Genomic DNA, 20607 nt, shown 5'->3' with positions numbered 1-20607 from the left:
AGATGGTGCCGAAATTCCGATGGGGCTCCATCACCTATACACTCGCTTTTTAACTCTTGTTGAATACATGTGTTCCTTGATTTTCGAACACGGTGAAGCATGTAGTCTTTAAGGTGTGTGGTATAGCACACACTGGGCATGTTATGAATAATGTCTGACAATAACAGATGATGTATTTGTGGTGTCTGTTCTTTCTGACGTGACTATATAAGTAGTGTGTGAAATAAGCTGAGAAATTGGGTCTCACAAGAGGAGAGCTAGCATACTCCATGCGGCTGTGGCATTGTGATCAGAGCATCTGCCTAGTAAGAAGGAGACCCGGGTTCCAATCCTGGTTGAGTACAAATTTTCAACTTGCTCCACTAATATCAATCACTGGCCGTTGGCAGCTAATGCCTTTAATTGGTTTTTATCTAGAGTAACAAGTTTAAGTGTCAAATGCACTAATGGTAAGGACAAAATGTAAACTGTCATCATATAGAGCGTAGGCAGCAAATGAAAGTTTAAGTAGTTTGAACCACAGATATGGGTACTGTGGCATGCACTGAGGAATTACTATTTTATTTCACGGGGCAGAAGACGCAGTACGGCGTATCGGTAAATTTTCCGCATGCTGCATATTACACGAATTTTCCCGCTAATGCCTGTTGATTGCAAGCACTTCAGAAACGGCAGTAGTAGCTGCTCTGAATATCGTAGTAACTGTCCAGACGAGACGGCATCTGTTGTGCCTAAATTTTTAACTTCACCCTTACCATGCTTCTCGTGATCCATGGCTTTCTTCTTGGTCACCCCTTGTGGGAAACGTTGATTAACAATATGTGCAGTAAGTACTTCTTCTTATTTAGATGACACACTTTACAATAACTCACTGGTTGATACATGAAACACGAGACACTGCAATAGATAAAGAGAATGCCAAAAACTAAAAGGCGGGAATACATAGTTAGTAAAACAAAGATATTCCACTCTTCAATTCTCCAGTGATTGTTTTTGACGTTCGACTAGTTCCATCGCCACATATTTCTGGAAATTTACCACGTGCCGTCTCATCCATGCTTCGAAGAATCGCAATTGTAGTGTGTTCCAAAGATGTACCAGCACACTGTTAAGCAGTGATCATGAACTTTTGGCTCATCAGTGTACTTTACAGAGTCTGCGGTAGTAAATCCATGGAGATGGGGATGAACGAGAAGGGAGAAATTCGTGACACACTCGGTTTACTGAGGAGTGACGTCAAAATCACATATCACTTGAGGTGACCATGGAAACTAACAGCTTTGGAGATACTACATTAATTTCATCATATTTCGCAGTTTCTGTATTATAGTTTGCGTGTTATGGCAGTATACCATCTCAAGGGAACGGTGCATTAAAGATTTATCACAAACATGGCACCCTGGGTACGATTTCTTATAATTAAAATTCGATTAATAAAGTCAAGCCTTCAGGAGGTCCTAAGATGAATGATTATGATTTTGAGTGTTGCATGTGTGCAGTGGGGTCTTGTGGTTAGGATATCGAGTTTTGGAGTGGAAGGAAGTAGGTTCATGTCCAGCTATATGCTAATATTTATTTCGTCTTCGCCTTCCTATCAGATTCTGGAACCAGTAATGACATTTACATTCCTTTACTTTCGAATGTGTTGTGATTTCCGATTGCCCACTTAACCACTGGAGAAGCTGGTATCAGTGTCATGCTCGGCTTACAGAAAATGTGCTGCTAGACAAGCACACGTCATTTTGATGTTACTTCCGAGTAATCTCAGCGTGTTACGAGCTTCCAGAAGAACATCCCATTTTTGCCTTGTACGTGCAGATATTATTGTCAAATGCGCAGCACCTGCCTACGACACTATAATTACAGAGCAATTCAGGCGACTTCCATACCTCTTGCACTGACCAGCATGACTCTTTTTCAAGAACTGGTAACAGCAATCTACCTGTAATTGGCCAATAAACAGTAGAATACCACAGACATTATGTAATCTATTACGGTGTTCTGGCATAAACTGTGAACCATTATCTCACCACTGAAATAAGTAATGTATCAATAAGAGTTATTTCCTGTTATTAGTTACTTAGTTTTAATGAAAACAATTTGTGTCATGGACAAACATACTATTTAATTTCAGGAATGTCTCATGAGAATCAGGTACCACGATCTCTAGACAAGGTGGACGTGGCAGTTCCTTCCAAAGGCCTTATTTATGATCACATGTACACCTTTAAAGAAAAAGGAACCTGGGTATACTGGCCAGAACTACTCAGAGGCATGGAGGCAGAAGAGATGACAAATGTACACCCAATGTTGGTTCCAACAGTGGACTCTGTTAGGTAAGTAACTATTTGCTGTTGGAAACAAAATAACTGTAGATTATTTGAAAATTGATAAACCTCATTTTAGAAGGAAATTTTAAAATTTTCAACGTTTTGTGAAATTAAAAAATTTTTGCTTGAACAAGAATGCTTCATTCACATTTGTTTTAATGCTGTGCCTCTACACGATACATAGAAAGTTAGAGGCATTGTCTTCCAGTTGAGTCCTCAAAATTTGACATACATGTATTCTGTGATGTTAAGCAGAACTCTTGTAATAACAGTAGCACACAGTCATTTCTTCAGGAATATATCATATACATAATACAATATGAGGGTTGCCCAGAAAGAAATGCACCACATTTTTTTCTTCAACAGTTCTTTATTTAACATAATGAGAATTGTAAACATGAAAGAATGGTGTTCTATCTACGCACCCTATTTTTCCACACAATCTTCATCCTGTTCCACGGCCTTCCTCCAGCGCGAGAAAAGGGTGTGTATGCCCTGTCGGTACCAATCCATATCCTGGTAGCGGAGTCAGTGCTTCACTGTGTAAATCACCTCCTCATCGTCCTCAAAATGTCTTCCACGAATGGCATTCCTTAGTAGCCCAAACAAGTGGAAGTCCAAGAGGGCTCCATGACCGCTGCAAATTGTGGAGCTCCGCCGAACCGCCTTCTGATGACCTCACCCTTCGTGCCCAGCGACTGTCTGTACATCCGTCGACAGCAGATGCTCCGTAGACTTTGAACAAGTATTTGTGAATATTCCCCACAGTTAAAGAAACTCTGCAGCGAGAAATGCAATGACGCCACGTTGCTTGTAATGTACATCACCTACAGACGCCATTTTGAAACTATCCTGCAGCTACGCTGTCTGTCGGAAGTGACGGAAACTTGGCCCACTCACTCAGGAGACTTCAAACACATACGTAACGGTTCAAATTCGTAGCATTATTTACTTTCCAGGCAATCCCCGTATAATCTTGTATAACATAACCAGCTTTGCTCTCTTTTTTTCATTTTAAATCGCTGAGGAATTTCGTTGTTTGGATATTGAGGCAACTCACTGGAAATCTACATCTACGTATATATACCAGATGCCACCGTACGGTGTGTGGCGGAGGGCACCCTGTACCACTACTAGTCATTTCCTCTCCCATTCCACTCGCAAATAGAGCAAGGGAAAAATGACTGCCTATTTGCCTTCATATGTCCCTCATTTCTCGTATCTTACCTTCGCAGCCCTTATGCGGAATGTGTGTTGGCGACAATAGAATCGTTCCACTGTCAGCTTCAAATACTGGTTCTCTAACTTTTCTCAATATCAGTCCACGAAAAGAATGTCGCCGTTCCTCCAGGAATTCCCATTTCAGTTCCCGAAGTATCTCTGTACCCACCGCTAACTAATCTCCCGCCTCTGAACTGCTTCGATATCTTCCTTTTATCTGACTCGAGCAGTACTCAAGAACAGGCCGCACTAGCGTCCTACATACAGTCTTCTTTATAGACGAAAAACATTTTCCCAAATTTCTCCCAATAAACAGAATTCGACCATTGGCTTTCCCTACCACAGTCCTCACATGGTTGTTCTATTTCATTCATTTTGCAACGTTACGCTCAGACAGTTAAACGACGTGACTCTGTCAAACAGTAAGGTACTAATGCTCCATTCGAACGTTACGATTTTTGTTTTCCCACTCATCCGCATTAAATTACTTATTTCTACATTTAGAGCTAGCTGCCATTCATGACAAATTTTGTGTATGCCATCTTGTATAGTCACTCAACTTTGACACCTTACCGTACATCACAGCATCATCAGAAAACAACCGGAGATTCCTGCCCACCCGTCAGCCAGATCATTTATGCATATAGAAAATAACAGCGGTCCTATCACACTTCCCTGGGTCTCTCCTGACGATACCCTTGCCTCTGATGAGCCCTCGCCATCGAGGACTACATACTGGTTTCCATAACTTAAGAAGTCTTCGACCCACTCACATATCTGGGAATCAGTGCTGTATGCTCGTACCTTCGTTAACAGTCTGCAGTGGGGTAGCGTGTCAAATGTTTTTCGGAAATTTATAAATATGGAATCTGCCTGTTGTCCTTCATACATAGTTTGAAATGTATCATGTGAAAAAAGGGCAAGCTGAGTTTCGCATAAGCGATGCTTTCTAAAACCGTGCTGATTCGTGGACATAAGCTTCTCGGTCTCAAGGAAATTTATTGTATTACAACTGCGTATGTTCAAGAATTCTACAGCAAACCTATGTTAAGGACAATGGTCTGTTATTTTGCAGGCCCGCTCTTTTAACCTTCTTATATACAGGAGTCACCGCCGCTTTTTTCCAGTCGCTTAGGACTTTGCGATGGGCGTGAGATTCACGATAAATGCAAGGTAAGTAAGGGGCCAATGCCCCAGTGTACTATTCGAAAAACCGAACTGGGTTTCCATCCGGTACTGGCGACTTATTTGTTTTCAGCTCTTTGAACCGTGTCTCTGCGCTAGGGCTGCTTATTACTATGTCATCCATACGGGACTCTGTGCGAGAGTCAAACGAGAGCATGTTCCTGCGATCCTTCTGCATCAACAATTTCTTAAGCAGAAAAATTTAAAATTTCGACATTAGTTCTGCTGTCTTCTACTGCCACACCAGAACGGTCAAAGAGTGACAGGATGGAAGTCTTAGACTCCTCTTACGACTTTACATAGAACCATGATTTTCTAGGGTTCTTGGCTATTGGCTAGATCTTTTGCTAAGCTATGACGATAGTACAGACTATAGCGGATGCTGAAAGTGGCCATCATTCCTCATGTCTTGGCACTTTTGGTCCCTGGTCAGCAAGTTGCTGAAGCTGGAATGTTGGAATTTCAGTAATCTCATCCGAAATGCTCTTCTGTAGTTCTTGATGACTATGAAGGTTGTTGCGTTACAGCTTAGACTTTAGGGAGCCCCACACAAAGTAATCGCACGCTGACAGGACAGCTCATGTGACCTGGGTTGCCAGCTATGGCTGGGGCCAGACTGACCTCTGCTAACAACTGTGTCACGCATGAAGATTGTGTAAATTTACTCCAAGGTTCGGCCGGCTGTTATAGGCAGGTGCTCCATCCTGTTGGAAGTAAATGTAGGTCTTTCCTCCTCCGTTAATGCTGTCACAAATGGCTTCAAAACGTTTGCAATGTAACGCACCAAAGTCAGCGTCTGATGAAAGAAGATGGGACCACTAATGCGCCGTACAGACACTTTACACCAAAGCCTAACCTTTTGATGCGGCAATGGTGTTTAGTGAAAGTTATGCGGATTCTCCGCTGCCAAGAATCTGTAATCCCGTGAGTTCACGTAACCACTCAGATGAAACCAGGCTTCACCAGACGAAAAGAACAGATTCATGATCATTTCTCCCTATGTAGGTGGGTGCCAACAGAATGTTTTCGTAATCGGAGGAGAAAACTGGTGATTGAAATTTCGTGAGAAGATCCTGTCGCAACAAAAAATGTCTTTGTTTTAATGATTGCCACTCCAATTCACGTATCATGTCTGTGACACTATCTCCTCTATTTCCCGATAATACAAAATGAGCTGCCCTTGTTTGTACTTTTTCGATGTCATCCGTCAGTCCCACCTGAGGCGGATCCCACACCGCACAGCAGTGTTCCAGAATAGGGCGGACAAGCGTAGTGTGAGCAGTCTCTTTGGCAGACCTGTTGCTCCTTCTAAGTGTTCTGCCAATGAATCGCAGTCTCTGATTTGCTCTACCCACAATATTATCTATGTGATCGTTCCAGTTTTGGTTATTTGTAATTGTAATCCCTAAGTATTTAGTTGAATTTACAGCCCTCAGATTTGTGTGACTTATCGCGAAGTCGAAATTTAGCTGATTTCTTTTAGTACTCATGTGAATAACTTCGCACTTTTCTTTATTCAGGGTCAATTGCCACTTTTCCCACCATACAGATATCTTATCTAAATCATTTTGCAAGTCGTTTTGATCATCTGATGACTTTACAAGGCTGTAAATGACAGCGTCATCTGCAAACAATTTAAGACGGCTATTCAGATTGTCTCCTATGTCGTTAATATAGATCAGGAACAATAGAGCGCCTATAACAATTCCTTGGGGAACGCCGGATATTACTTCTGTTTTACTCGATGACTTTCCGTCTATTACTACGAACTGTGACCTGGAGGCGCTGAGGAACAAAAAAAATGGTTCTAAGCACTATGGGACTTAACATCTGAGGTCATCAGTCCCCTAGACTAGGAACTACTTAAACCTAACTAACCTAAGGACATCACACACATCCATGCCTGAGGCAGGTTTAGAATCTGCGACCGTAGCAGCAGAGCGGTTCCAGACTGAAGCGTCTAGAACCGCTCGGCCACAGCAGGCGGCGTTCAGGAACATCAGCTGGTTTTAATGCATGGACAACAAATACTCACTGGGGACGCATGTGCGGGTTCAGGTGGAGTATTCGTCCGTGTGATCGACTGATACGCCGGTCTCTTGCGACAGCCCTCAGTTTGATTTGGTAGAACTTTGAAGCATTTTCTGGTGAAATGCAGCCACCTCTTCTGGAACGCGGGCATGTTTCGGGGTGTTTTTTGACTTCTACGAAACAGATTCTGTCTGACGCCGTTTTCTGGATGTGTTCCATGACACTCCTAGCTAACACTTGACACCATTGAACTCTCAGCAAACAGCTGAGCACACCATTTACACAACCCTATTGTCCCGTTAACTTTCCACAACGAACACCCACTGCTTCACTGTGAGTACCATCGTCCCCTTCGCACTGCTCCACTGCCACTGACACAGTCCACATTACTCTCTGAACCGGTGTTGATCACGTGGCGAGTGTGCACATGGTGTAGTTAAATGAGTACATACACGTCCAATCACATCCACCCGTCAGGGCCAGTTTTATTTGCCCCTACCTGTAGTTTCTCTATGCTTCACGCATAGATATTTTCACAGACGCCTTCATTTGCGTATTGTCTTTTGGACCGAGAGTGCAAAATCCTTAGCGACAGCAGCATTTCATTGTTAAACCACAGTGGGTCTTTTCCGTCCTTACCCCACTTACTAGGCGAATACCTCTCCAGAACTTGGTTTACAACCTGTTTCTATCTTGTTCATAATTCCGCTACGTCCGCCATGCTGGGTCTAAATTATGTCAGCTCTAAGTGAGATGCTAACAACTGCTTAAAAAAAAGTGTTAAATCTTACGGGACTTAACCGCTAAGACCATCAGTCCCTAAGGACAAACACATACACCCAAGCCCGAGGGAGGACTCGAACCTCCGCCGGGACCAGCCGCACAGTTTATGACTGAAGCGCCCCAGACGGCTCGGCTATGAGATTAAACCTGTTTGTAGCTACAAGGTGTAAGATACTTTCATTGCGTGCCGGCTGAAAAACTAGCTGCACGAGGTAGTTTTCTAAAAGCGTATTCAAAAGTATTTATCAAGGCTATCTGTCTGAACCCCCTGCAATGAATCCATAGATGTTTCAGGCTATACTCTGCAGCTTAAAGTCGTCTCCAACTAGTATTACATGATCGGGGTATTTACGCGCTACTGACCGTACACTTTCCTTGAATGACTTTAGAACTGCCATACCGGAATCGGGAGGACAGTAAAACCATCCAACAATTAACTTGGTTTCACCTACACCTGTTATATGCGACCAGATAGCCTCCCTGTCACATTCATTTTCCACCTTAATAGAGTTAATACGTTTCTCAACTGTAATGAACACTCCCCCAGCTATGGCCTCCAACGTGTGTTTTAAATGTACATTCCATGAATCTATAAATATTTCATAGCTTTCTGCTTCGAGTTTTAGCCAACGCTGAATTCCAAGAATAATTTGAGAGTGAGAACTTTCCTGGGAAACAGTAAATTCAGAAACGTTGTTACGAATACTTTGACCATTTACTGATAAAATTTTGTCAGCCGAAGTGTCTTTACTTTATACGTGGTCTGATTTCGCTGCTTGCATATCGACTAGTGAGTGTTTATCGGAGTACCTCAAACTACCTACTAGCCTAAGAAATCTCCATGTGTATTCCACAAATACTCTCTGTGACGTTATCCGTTTTTAGACGAGTTTACCAGTATTGGTGCGAGGTAAGATGAATTTGTTGTACAGCTGAACGCTAGCAGGCCCAGTTTTCAGCGCGCTCTGTGGCAGTTGCGGCCTCTGGCTAGGTGACTGCTACAAGCGAGTCCAGTGCAAAGAGAACCAGCGTCGTAGGAAATAGGGAAAATCCCAATACAGGGAATTTTGATGTCTGTCGCTAGCATGGCCTTTCTGCACGAGACAATGTTACAAGAAATGTCAGTGTCAGACAAGCTGAAAGATGTCTTATTAAAGCTCTTTGAGGGTCTATAATAATTTACTGTCAAATATTAACACAAATCTGGATACATCAGCAATCCCAGATTAATGAGGTCACCCAATGGCACAACAATATTTCACTACCTTTAAAACTAAAGACGTTAATATTTCACAATGAATAAACAATGAACGACTGAATTAACAACTTTTAATCGCTTTGTGCGAATTCAACAAATGGTATCTCAGATGGCACCATTACCCTATAACTATTATCCCTGAAAGCTACGTACCTGTACCTATTTTATTTATTGATTAACGATGTCTTTTATATCTTTTCCATTATGCAAATATTTGTCAGAAGATCTCCACAACAACACAACGCAAATGAATGCAGCGTGAATACCTCACATTTTGTCACATTTGTATATTTATTTAATGAACACTTTACAATTTTGCCAGTAACTTTATTCACATATTGATTGCAAGTGCTATAAAAAATCTATACCAATTTAAAAGTGATCAGTAGCATGTGCTATCGGACACCACAATTGAAAAGAGAACTAAAAGACGCTTCTGTTAAGAATAAATAATGTTTTAAATGATATTTATCGATAGTCTACATTTATTTAATGTGGACGCACTTGTGCAACAATATTGGCTTATTTGTTTATGAACCAACTATTACTCATATTTGTTGTAAATGATCTGAACGTAACTGAATGTTTATGATATATCTTTTACGTAAATATTGTCGTAATATGTTAGTTTAGTGTGGGAAAGTTTCCAATTTGAATCAAATCATGTTTGTAGCATAAAAAACGATGTGTTCTTGGTGGGGATGGCCATGGCCTTTCAGTCAATGGAAAAGCAGACAATAGCAGTACACTACAGGAGTGAAATGGTGGCTGGGTTTTTTCGAGTAAATAACTCAAGGGAGCAATTCTAAATACTCTGTGTCGAATTCTTAATGAGAGCAGACTTGCCTGCAGTAACATGCGTCGTTCAGTCACGCAGATGATTGATTCTGGACAGTGAACATTTCTGAAGGGACTGTATATTTCTAGAGATCGAAATGTGCTCCACAACAGGACTCTAACATATTCCAGTTGTGTTAAGGAACTGAGGATAGACAGAGTGCGAGTTACTGTTCTTTGATTCATGGGTGTTAATTTGTAAATCATCATGTTGAACTCAAAGTGTTTTTAGCACGTGGCTATTTCATAACTATGATCATGAAATTGACTTAGTTTTTGTGTATCTTTGATTACAATTAAGTTTGGGGATTTTGCTATCGGTCTAATTACGTTTTCAACGTAACTTTGCTGCATTTGACAAGTTTATTTCATGTCTGTACATTAACTGAATACCGTAGGACCACTTCCCATTAAGGTGGGATGTCCTTACTTGAACAAACATTATTCAGTATCATTCTCTGTCACCTACAACAATTACAAACTTTAGAGCAGCACCCTTGTTATTTAATTAATCATTTATATTTCTGTGTAATTTATTAATTCGCAATTCTAGCCATTACATAGACTATTTGACTGCAGGATCATAGCTACAAGTTGTTACTTGCAGCGAATTAGCTGCAGGGCATGAAAGCAGACGTGCACAGCTTGACCCTATGACTGCATCGAACTATTCTTTTTAAACAGAGCAGTACATAGCCCAGGTACCTAAAGTACGAGTAACTGCAGCTGAGGACGCAACTGGTTTGCTCGTATGGGATGCTGTTTAGAAGAGCGACTACCCAGCTGTAACTTCTAGGTACCGTCTCATGTGCTACCTGAGTAGCTACTTTCTTTGTGTAGTGCACACCAGACCTATCAAGGGGAGTCTACAATTCTCACCTGATAACGCAGGTATAGAAATCTGCAACAAAGACTGTCCGACCGTCACAGAGTCAGCGAAGTCTTTGATTGAACCTACTTCGGGCTCGAAACCGAAGAACTGCAGTCAACTCTGGGAACAATGCTGCAAGCTGCAAGTTCTGCTAGCAACCCACATGTGAATCTAGCAGCCTTCACCATCTCCACCACCACCTTTATAAACTGAGAATAACTTCAGAACATGTAACAGGCGTCGTGGGTCCGATGTGAGCCGCAATTTGCAGAAGACTGCACCCTGCACGTTTAGTAGCTGCAGGAAAGGTCTCCTCCACATCCCATATGAAGCCTTCTGGCGTGCATACCGAGTTCACATTGGCATTCTTTCCATCCCTGAACGCTAACTTCCTAAGGTGCTGCAAAAATCGCGTTGGAGCTCCTGATAACTAGCACCCCACCCACGTGTGCCTGCTAAAGGGACGACCACTCACATAGCGAACAGGAGACGATATGTCTTCCTTGGAATCTCAAATGGTATTAGGAAACTCGTTTGATGGAAATGTGGTCTATCTTTTGTGCATGCAGAAAGTTAGACTACACCATGCACTGCACACCACAGGTAACTACAGGGTTTCTAGTGCTGCCTGAGCAATTATCAATAGGTCAAACGAAAGCCAAGTGGATTGTGCCATTTATGCCAAACTGTGTGGTTGTACCATGACATTAATTCTTAGTATTACCTTCCAATACAACATTTATTCTTCTTCGAAACAGTTCGTAAGATACCGACCACACAAATTTTATTAACTTCTTGCTATTTGCAATACAGCATTCTATGGGTTGCGAAAATAGGTAGTATTATTCACTTACATATGTTCATGTTAAGCAGGTTCACTTACAGATGAAATACAATATTTAAGTACACTCACAATGATAAATACACAAACTTTCATACACAGATATCAGGATGCATATAAATCCTACAAGCACATGAATATTATACGTTATGAATCAGGAACTCTTCACAACTGATAAATGACCCCTGCAACAGGAAATATCTTACTTTTGTCTAAACAAGGGCACATAATCTACCAGAATCTTAATTTCTGAAGCGCGGGCATTAAAAATCATGTAGCCACTGAACTGGATACCATTCCATATCATACTCAGTACTGTACACTAAAGTTGATATCTTCTTTGCTTCTGGAGTCATACACGCTATTGGGATCAAAGAGTGCCTTTTCTCCTAAACACATTGCTGAGGATATATATGCAAACTTATGGTTTTTCAGAACATAACTAATATCTTGCTGTGGTGTGCACAATCCACCTGATTATCTGAATTGTCTTTCAAAGACTGATTTGTTCATCACAAACTATACCGAAGTAGTGATCTAAGAGTGAAGCAGCATAGTTGGGTGAGGGGATTGTTCAGCCGCCTAATCTGAATGTGCTTTTTCCTCCAGACGTACTGTATGAGAGTTGCATCCTATGTGTATCTGTTGGGTGTACGTGACTGTAATAGGGGTACTTTTTTGAATTTCTTTTGCGGCGTCTGAGAGAAAAGTCTCAACACCGCTGAAACATAGTATGTTTGCAACATCACGTTTTCCGTTGGTGATTTATTTTTTGCGAAATCTAACCAACTGCTAAGTACCAGTTGGTTTACAGCAACAAAAATGAAGTTCATCATCAGATGAAACACTTTACCGCTACCTAACGATCGATGGGCAAGCACACAACCATTTAATAAATTTATTGGTTCATCTCCTAATATAGGAGTCTGTTGTGCGCTGTTGTATTGTGCCCTTAAGAAATTCCTTAAAAAATAATATACCCACTTAAAGAACTGAATACATTGAAAATCGCAAATAAATATGAAACGCTAAATAAGATGAAATGGGAATAGTGCTTTAGGACAAGTAGTACCCTGACAATGGAATTAAGGAGGTCGAGAAAATACGGAAAGACCGAACCCACAACACATTACCATGCCAAATATGGTGTACGAAACCGTTGGCATTCAAAACAGCTTTCAGTCGTTTCTCAATGCTTAAATACAGGTCCTGCGTGCTTTCAAGGGAATCTTATACTATTCTTCCTGTAAAATAGTGGCACGTTCAAGGAACGAGGATGGAGCTGGATAGCGATTGCACACCCTGAAGTTGAGCACAAAAGTTCAATAATTCTGATATGGGATGACTATGATGGCAAGGGTACATGTGGCAATTCACCCTCGTCCTCAGTAATCTATTTCTGGTCAATGCAAGGTGTGAATATTGTCTCTGACGTCTTGGAAAGCAGCGCTACCATTATGGAACAAACATTGTACCATGGATTGAACCTGATCAGCTAAAATGATCACATAATCCCTGGCAGTACTGCAGCGTAATTATGGGGCCCATGAAATACCATGGTATTTAAGCCAAATTCATCACAGAATCCCAGCTATGTTTCACTCTTGCGATGTAGACTCGGCCAGAGGTTGGAAACAGTATGAAACAAGACAGCCGACCAAATGATTTTCTTCCATTGCACCAGAGTCCATGTTTTATGGCTTCGGTACCAGGTTTTCTTGTTACAGTCATTGCATCACCGATGAGTGGTTTTGGAATTCCAGCTCGCCCTGCGGTTTCCTGATAATGGAGCACCCTTAGTGTTGTTTTGATGCCGACAGAGTTCTCGTGAGAGACATGGAATTCTGCAGAGACTTTTGCAGCCCTCGTTCTCTTACTTTTCGTCAGAATCCTCGTCAGTGCCCGTCCGACACGACCACTCAACACACACTTTCATCCACATTGTGACTTACCTTGTGATGTTCCTTCGCTCTCTGTATGCGGCAGTTTTTCGATACGATGTCTCTTTAACAACAAAACACTTCAGCTACCTTGGTTGTGGACGCTCTCACCATACGGGCACCAACAATTTATCCAAGTTTGCATTCGGTTAGCTCCAACATAATGCGCACACAACTATACAGAACACTGACACTTAGAACGTATTGAGAACATTGTACAGATGCCGTTCATGGTCAAATACAACAACGCAACCTGCAGACTTGCCTAGCATCTGCATTTATGTTCGAGTTAGCATTTCTCGTGGTGTTTCCATATTCTTATCCAACCCCTGTAAGTTCAATATTAGTCTCATTTAAGTCAAGAAAACAAATTATTTGGAGTGGTGGGGTTACAAAGACTGATAATGGAATGAAAACGAAACTCTGCGATCAGATCCTAGATACCACACAATGTCGACTGGTTCACAAGTCATCCTCTACCACGTGGCGTCATGCAGATGAGGTATGTAGGGGCATCAGCACACCGCTCTTACAGCTGTTGTCGATGTATACACCTTGTAGCTGCTAGCTGTCAATCAGGTAACTCCTCAGTTGCCATCACAAGGGTGAGTGCAGCCCAGTCCAGTCCTCTCACCAAAGAAATCCTTGACAGTCCCAGGAACTAAAACTGAGTCCTCCACATGGTAGCCACTTACAGTGACCACTCAGCTATGGGGGTGGGCAAGAGTGATAATATATGCAAGAATGGAATATGATTTGGAATATCAAGTGCGCTTAAAGCAAGCAGAGTGTACATAGACAAAGTTTAATTTGTCCAGTGCAGTGATTCGTTAATCTATGCAATTTCCTCACATCTAACCAATTCACTGCACTCTGCCGAATAACTGTTTCTCTAAATAAAGTTCAATACAATTGTTCACACTAACTCACAATGAAAATCCATTACAGACTTGCAAACAGATGCACTGAAATGACTAGGTTCAAAGTGTCTACTCACCACGTTATTATAACTGACTCGCTGGCCACACTAGCTCTTACCCAGACCAAGGACAGCGACAAAAGACCTCTAAACATGCTCTGCTTCCTCTCTCCTCAACTCTGTTACAGGACTACCATTGTAGTCTTGTCAGGTCTTAACTTCTAGACCACCATTTCAAACTTTTTACTAATTTGAAGCCAATTTCATTTTAAACAAACAAGACTTTTTACAGCTTATTTGTATTCCATTATTTCACAGACTAGTTTTATACATAGCTGAAATCATGTCTTTCGGGTAACTACTTTTTAGCTGCAAGTCGGAATTGCAGGAATCTAATCAAGTTCACAAGTTATTTTCGTATGCTCCTGAATTACGGTTTGAGCAAAATGGCGCTCTTTTAACGTTACATTACGAAATTTTGTTACCAATGTACATAACAATGAAAGAAAATAGCATAAATAATTCCTGCAGAGGCTAAGCTGCTTGAGTAATTGTGGAGAACGTTTTGCTTTGGTACATGACCATAATAATACGATCTTCTCCTTTACAGTAAATTCGGCTTTTGTTTAACATTAAGTCACCTATTCTCATTTTATAGCTAGTTTCATTGTCTTTCACATAGCATGTCAATTGCTGTGAAAGATGTGTGTAATCGTGAATACCTTTATCATAAACATCAATAATATATTGGTATTACATTGATGGTGAAAATTTTATTGAAATCGTTCTTTTATTAAGATCTCAGAGATGTAATCAGAATTAGTGTAGCTAGTCTGGAACTAATTTTACTGTTCTTGGTGCATATTTTTAGTACTCGTGTAGCGACGCTGACGTTCCCTCGCCATGCTGGTATAGCATGAGAGCGGGCCGGCTTGGGAATACCAGACAGAGAGCACTGCCGATTATTGCTACCCTAGCCCTCAGCAAGGCTTCGCTCACCACAGAGCTCCACTTACCTGCTGCAGCAGCCTCGCTACATTGACCAGCAACATTACAGAGACTTAGTCTCCATTTCGATTATTTTAAATATGTGTACGTTTGTCTCTCTTAAGAGTTGTCATGCGCATTTTCTCTGGCGTTTCGGCAGATATTTGCAATTTCATTTTTGCACAGTATAGGTGGAATCATCCCAAACAATTACTGCTTGTCAAGTCTTTCATCCGATGCCCAGCGTCAACAGAAAGCGTAGGGTTGTTTCCCATTACGAACAAAATTATTTTTAAACCAGAATTTTACGTACCCATTCGACAGAGCGTTGTTTCCCATTACGAACAAAATTATTCTTAAATCAGAATTTTACGTACCCATTCGACAGAGCGTTTCCAAATTAGTCTAATCCGATATCGTTTTCATCAAATTATATTAACAGGAACAGTAACACATGAATAATAAACAGCAATCCAGCAACGACTCAGTAGCGCTGCAGCTTGGCGATGGCAGTCAGCGAGGATCAGGTCAGCGCTGTCGCTATTCTTAGGGTTTTACTGTCCTCGTTAGCACATATCTATAGAACAGGTAACGCACTAGATTACACTGGGACCGTTTTATCGAATGGGCCACTAAAATTTCGCTTTATAAATAATTTTGACTCCAACTGGAAACAAACCGAGGCTCTCCGTCGACATTTGGGTGTCGTATCAGACGTGATGAGCACTATTTGTTTGGGCTGACTCCGGCTACACAATGCAAAAATTAAATTTCAATTACCTTGCTGAAAAATCAGACAAAGAGACCTGACGACTCATATACAGGGTGGTGACTGGGAAAAATACCACACAAAATAAGCATCAAACGAAAAAAACTACAAAGAACGAAACTTGTCTAGCTTGAAGGGGGAAACCAGATTGCGCTATGGTTGGTCCTCTAGATGGCGCTGCCATAGGTCAAACGGATACCAACTGCGTTTTTTTTTTTTTAAATAGGAACCCCCAAATTTTATTACATATTCGTGTAGTACGTAAAGAAATGTGAGTGTTTTAGTGGGACCACTTTTTTCGCTTTGTGATAGATGGTGCTGTAATAGTCACAAACATATGGCTCACAATTTTAGACGAACAGTTGGTAACAGGTCGGTTTTTTTAAATTAAAATACGGAACATAGGTACGTTTAGTCATGGATTAAACTGCGATTTTCCGATATCAGTGATTTCTGTGAATGCTACTTTTCAGTATCTGCTATTCTTAACTGTGATTTGTCGCAGTTAAGAGTAGCATTTAAGGAACATAGGTCGCGTATCCCTCCGCCACTGCTATTTCTGCGATTTCTGCTACTTCCGCGATTTTTGTGACTTCTGCTACTTCTGCGATTTCTGCTACTTCTGCTACTTCTGCGACTTCTGCTACTTCTGCGATTTCTGTGACTTCTGCTACTTCTGCGATTTCTGTGACTTACTACCGTATGAAAAAGTTACATCTGCTCACACAGAAAATTGCATCTCAACAAATCTGTCATTGGTAAGTAAGTTTTACGTTTGTTCTTCCGTTGTCTTTAATTATGTATTAAAGAAACAACTGTGAAAATATTAATAGTGTAATTAATATGTAAGTAGCCATACAGTAGCGTAATAGTTCGTGTTTAGAAAATGAATTCTAACATATTGGTATGTTCACAGGTACCCGAACTACATTTCAGTCACTCAGTAAATTGATAACTCAAAATATCATTGTCAACAGATCTGGAGAAATTGCCACTGCGTCTTTAGACCGTTTTCGTCAGACGAGAGGTTAGTTTCTAAGTGTTTCGATGGACTTAATTACTTCAGTGAGATCGTTCTTGCAAATGTGAAATATACCCCATTGAGTGGCTTTCATTACAGCAAATATTAGCAATCTACTCTGTCAATTATATTGCTTGTAATTAGTGACAGCAAAAATTGTTTAATAATCCTTGTGGTTTTGCAGACACAGTTCTGACTCTTGATTACTGGTTGCTGTACGTATCTATCCACATCAAGGCTATTGAGAGACTCGTGAAGATTCAAGACAGCTCTTAGAGGATTTGCAGCTTAAAAGTGACATAATTGTGAAATAAGTGTGCAGATGAGTGATTAAACTGTGTTTTATTGAAGTTGTTATGCGATTTTAAAGGAATAATAAATGTTAAATACAGTGATTGAATAATGAAAATCTCATTTTCCACATGTTTAAGCCGTCCTATACCCGTAATTTTCCGTCACATATTTACTGGTAAACACTAGTTGAAGAGTGACATGCGGCCCCCGTCCTCCACAATCTTGGTGTGACACTGACCTGTAACATAGCCCTAGGTATAGAATATGCATTTTGAGGCTGTTGATATGAAAGTGGGAAGTACAGATCTTCCAGTTAAATCAGGAATAGCTTAAGTGCAGTACTTGAAACTAACACAGGAAAAGCTTACTTATGTAGGTGGTTGTAGTGTCGGCAAAAAGTTCGTGTGTGTGAAGTTGCCATGTAGAACACCAGGGGCAAAACTTTTATCCCGAGTCTTGAACTGTGCCGGAATAAAAGTGAGGCATTCATATTGCTCAATAATGCTGTTTTCATTTCATTACACTTACACAGATGTCTGAGTTCTGCTGTGTTAACATTGCAAAGTCCTGTAGTCATGTGGAGTATTAACCAAAATTGTCATATTGGAAGCAGAATCACATTTGTTACGTTACTTGATATTTTCAGGAGGAAATGGCAATGTTGCTTCTTATTAATATAATACATTCAGAGTCACAGCTGTGTTTGACCAATCATAACTGATGCTGAATGTGCATGTCGTCATATAATGTGAAGGGCTTATTTCAATAGTGGTACAAGTCCATTACCTCCACTTTTCTGTCTATAATGCTTCTGAAATTAATGATCCAAACAAACATTAATAAAGGTTCATTTCTAGCAAGAAGCCATATGCTTGAATATTTCTGGTATCTCAAATGTAGATTTTTCAGCGCTCATTTAACTTTACGACTCCGTATCTCAAAATAAACAAAAATGGACTTGTACCACTAATGAAATAAGTCCTTCATACACACACACAGCACACCTATCTCGTGAGGCACAAGGCTCTTATAACGAAGTACGTACGTTGTTCAACAGATGGGACTAGGAAAAGAATGTTAACTGCGCTTTTTAGTTGCTACTTGTGACTCTTAGTTGCGATTTGTCACGGAAATCGCAGTTTGACTCGGTAGCGAATAGCATAGTATGAGCTTTGCTCAACAGATGGCACTGCTAACTGCGCTTTTTAGGTGCTACTTGCGACTCTTAGTTGCGACTTGTCACAAAAATCGCAGTTAGACTCGATAGTGTGTCGCAGAGATGGGCGTAGTACGAACTTTGGCCAACAGATGGCACTGTTAGCTGTGCTTTTTAGTTGCTACTTGCGACTCTTAGTTGCGATTTGTCACTGAAATTGCAGAAAGCAGTATGGAATTCGACCAACAGATGGCTCACGGCGTTTATTGTGAAATGCTACTTGCGACTGCTAACTGTGACTGAAATCGCAGTTAGATTTTGTAAAGTTGTTACTGTGATATCGGTGACTTCTCAATCACTGTGATTTCTAACAGATACGCGATTTCCTGCCCACCACTAGGTACGTTTGAACATTTTATTTCGGTTGTTCCAATGTTATACATGTACCTTTGTGAACTTATCATTTCTGAGAACGCATGCTCTTACAGCGTGATTACCTGTAAACAGCACATTAATGGAATAAATGCTCAAAACCACAATGCATTTGGCAATACGTGTAACGACATTGCTCTCAACAGCGAGTAGTTCGCCTTCCGTAATGTTCGCACATGCATTGACAATGCGCTGACGCATGTTGTCACGCGTTGTCGGTGGATCACGATAGCAAATATCCTTCAACTTTCCCCACAGAAAGAAATCCGCGGACGTCAGATCCGGTGAACGTGTGTGCTTCGACGACCAATCAACCGGCCATGAAATATGCTATTCAATACCACTTCAGCCGCACGCGAGCTACGTGCCAGACATCCGTCATGTTGGAAGTACATCGCCATTCTGTCATGGAGTGAAGCATCTTGTAGTAACATCGGTAGAACATTACGTAGGAAATCAGTATACATTGCACCATTTAGACTTCCATCAATAAAATGGGGGCCAATTATCCTTCCTCCCATAATGCCGCACCATACATTAACCCGCCAAGGTCGCTGATGTTCCACTTGTCGCAGCCATCGTGGATTTTCCGTTGCCCAATAGTGCATATTATGCCGGTTTACGTTACCGATGTGGGTGAATGACGCTTCGTCGCTAAATACAACGCGTGCAAAAAATCTGTCATCGTCCCGTAATTTCTCTTGTGCTCAGTGGCAGAACTGTACACGACGTTCAAAGTCGTCGCCATGCAATTCCTGGTGCTAGGAATATGGTACGGATGCAGTCGCTGTTGGATGTAGGATTCTCAACAACGACGTTTTTGAGATTACCGATTCTCACGCAATTTGTCTGCTACTGATATACGAATTAGCCGCGACAGCAGCTAAAACACCTACTTGGGCATCATCATTTGTTGCAGGCCTTGAGTGAAGTTTCACATGTGGCTGAACACTTCCTGTTTCCTTAAATAACGTAACTATCCGGGGAACGATTGAGACACTTGGATGATGTCGTCCAAGATACCGAGCAGCATACATAGCACACGCCCATTGAGCATTTTGATCACAATAGCCATACTTCAACACAATATCGACCTTTTCTGCAATTGGTAAACGGTCCATTTTAACACGGGTAATGTATCACGAAGCAACTACCGTCCGCACTGGCGGAATGTTACGTGATACCACGTAATTATACGTATATGACTATTACAGCGTCATCTATCACAAAGCGTAAAAAGTGGTCCAACTAAAACATTCATATTTCTTTACGTACTACACGAATATGTAATAAAAATGGGGTTCCTATTTTTTTAAAAAAAACGCAGTTGGTATCCGTTTGACCTATGGCAGCGCCATCTAGAGGACCAACCATAGCGCAATCTGGTTTCCCCCTTCAAGATAGACAAGTTTCGTTCTTTGTAGTTTTTTCGTTTGATGCTTTCTTCGTAAGATATTTGGCCCTGTCACTAGTCACTAACAACGGACCACCCTGTATATATATATATATATATATATATATATATATAATCTTGCTGAAATATCAGCAAGATAAATGCAATTTAATTTTTGCATTGTGTAGCCGGAGTCAGTCCAAACAAATAGTGTTCATCACGTCTCATACGACGCCCAAATGTCGACGGAGAGCTTCGGTTTGTTTCCAGTGTTGCAGCCAAAATAATTAATGGTATAAACGCATACCGTTGAAAGTACTAGACGCAAAAAAGTCTCAG

General features: G+C 41.1%; 1 protein-coding gene and 1 long non-coding RNA gene across 2 annotated transcripts in view; both read left to right on the top strand.

Annotated features, from left to right (window-relative positions):
* The window catches only part of LOC126298331 (dynein axonemal heavy chain 7-like), a 1150327-nt gene that overhangs the window by 422477 nt on the left and 707243 nt on the right, over positions 1–20607 (top strand). Inside the window, exon 26 of the mRNA XM_049989626.1 lies at positions 2155–2336. Within this exon, the coding sequence (XP_049845583.1) occupies positions 2155–2336 (182 nt within the window). The remainder of the gene's footprint in view (positions 1–2154; positions 2337–20607) is intronic.
* Positions 16656–17387, top strand: LOC126297620 (uncharacterized). Its single transcript, XR_007552554.1, has 3 exons — positions 16656–16730; positions 16889–16999; positions 17178–17387. It is a non-coding gene; the product is annotated as an uncharacterized LOC126297620 (long non-coding RNA).

The sequence above is a fragment of the Schistocerca gregaria genome, chromosome X, assembly GCF_023897955.1.
Source record: "Schistocerca gregaria isolate iqSchGreg1 chromosome X, iqSchGreg1.2, whole genome shotgun sequence".
NCBI classification, from domain to species: domain Eukaryota; kingdom Metazoa; phylum Arthropoda; class Insecta; order Orthoptera; family Acrididae; genus Schistocerca; species Schistocerca gregaria.
The sequence above is the reverse complement of the archived record's forward strand: the minus strand, read 5'-3'. Positions and strand labels throughout refer to the sequence as shown.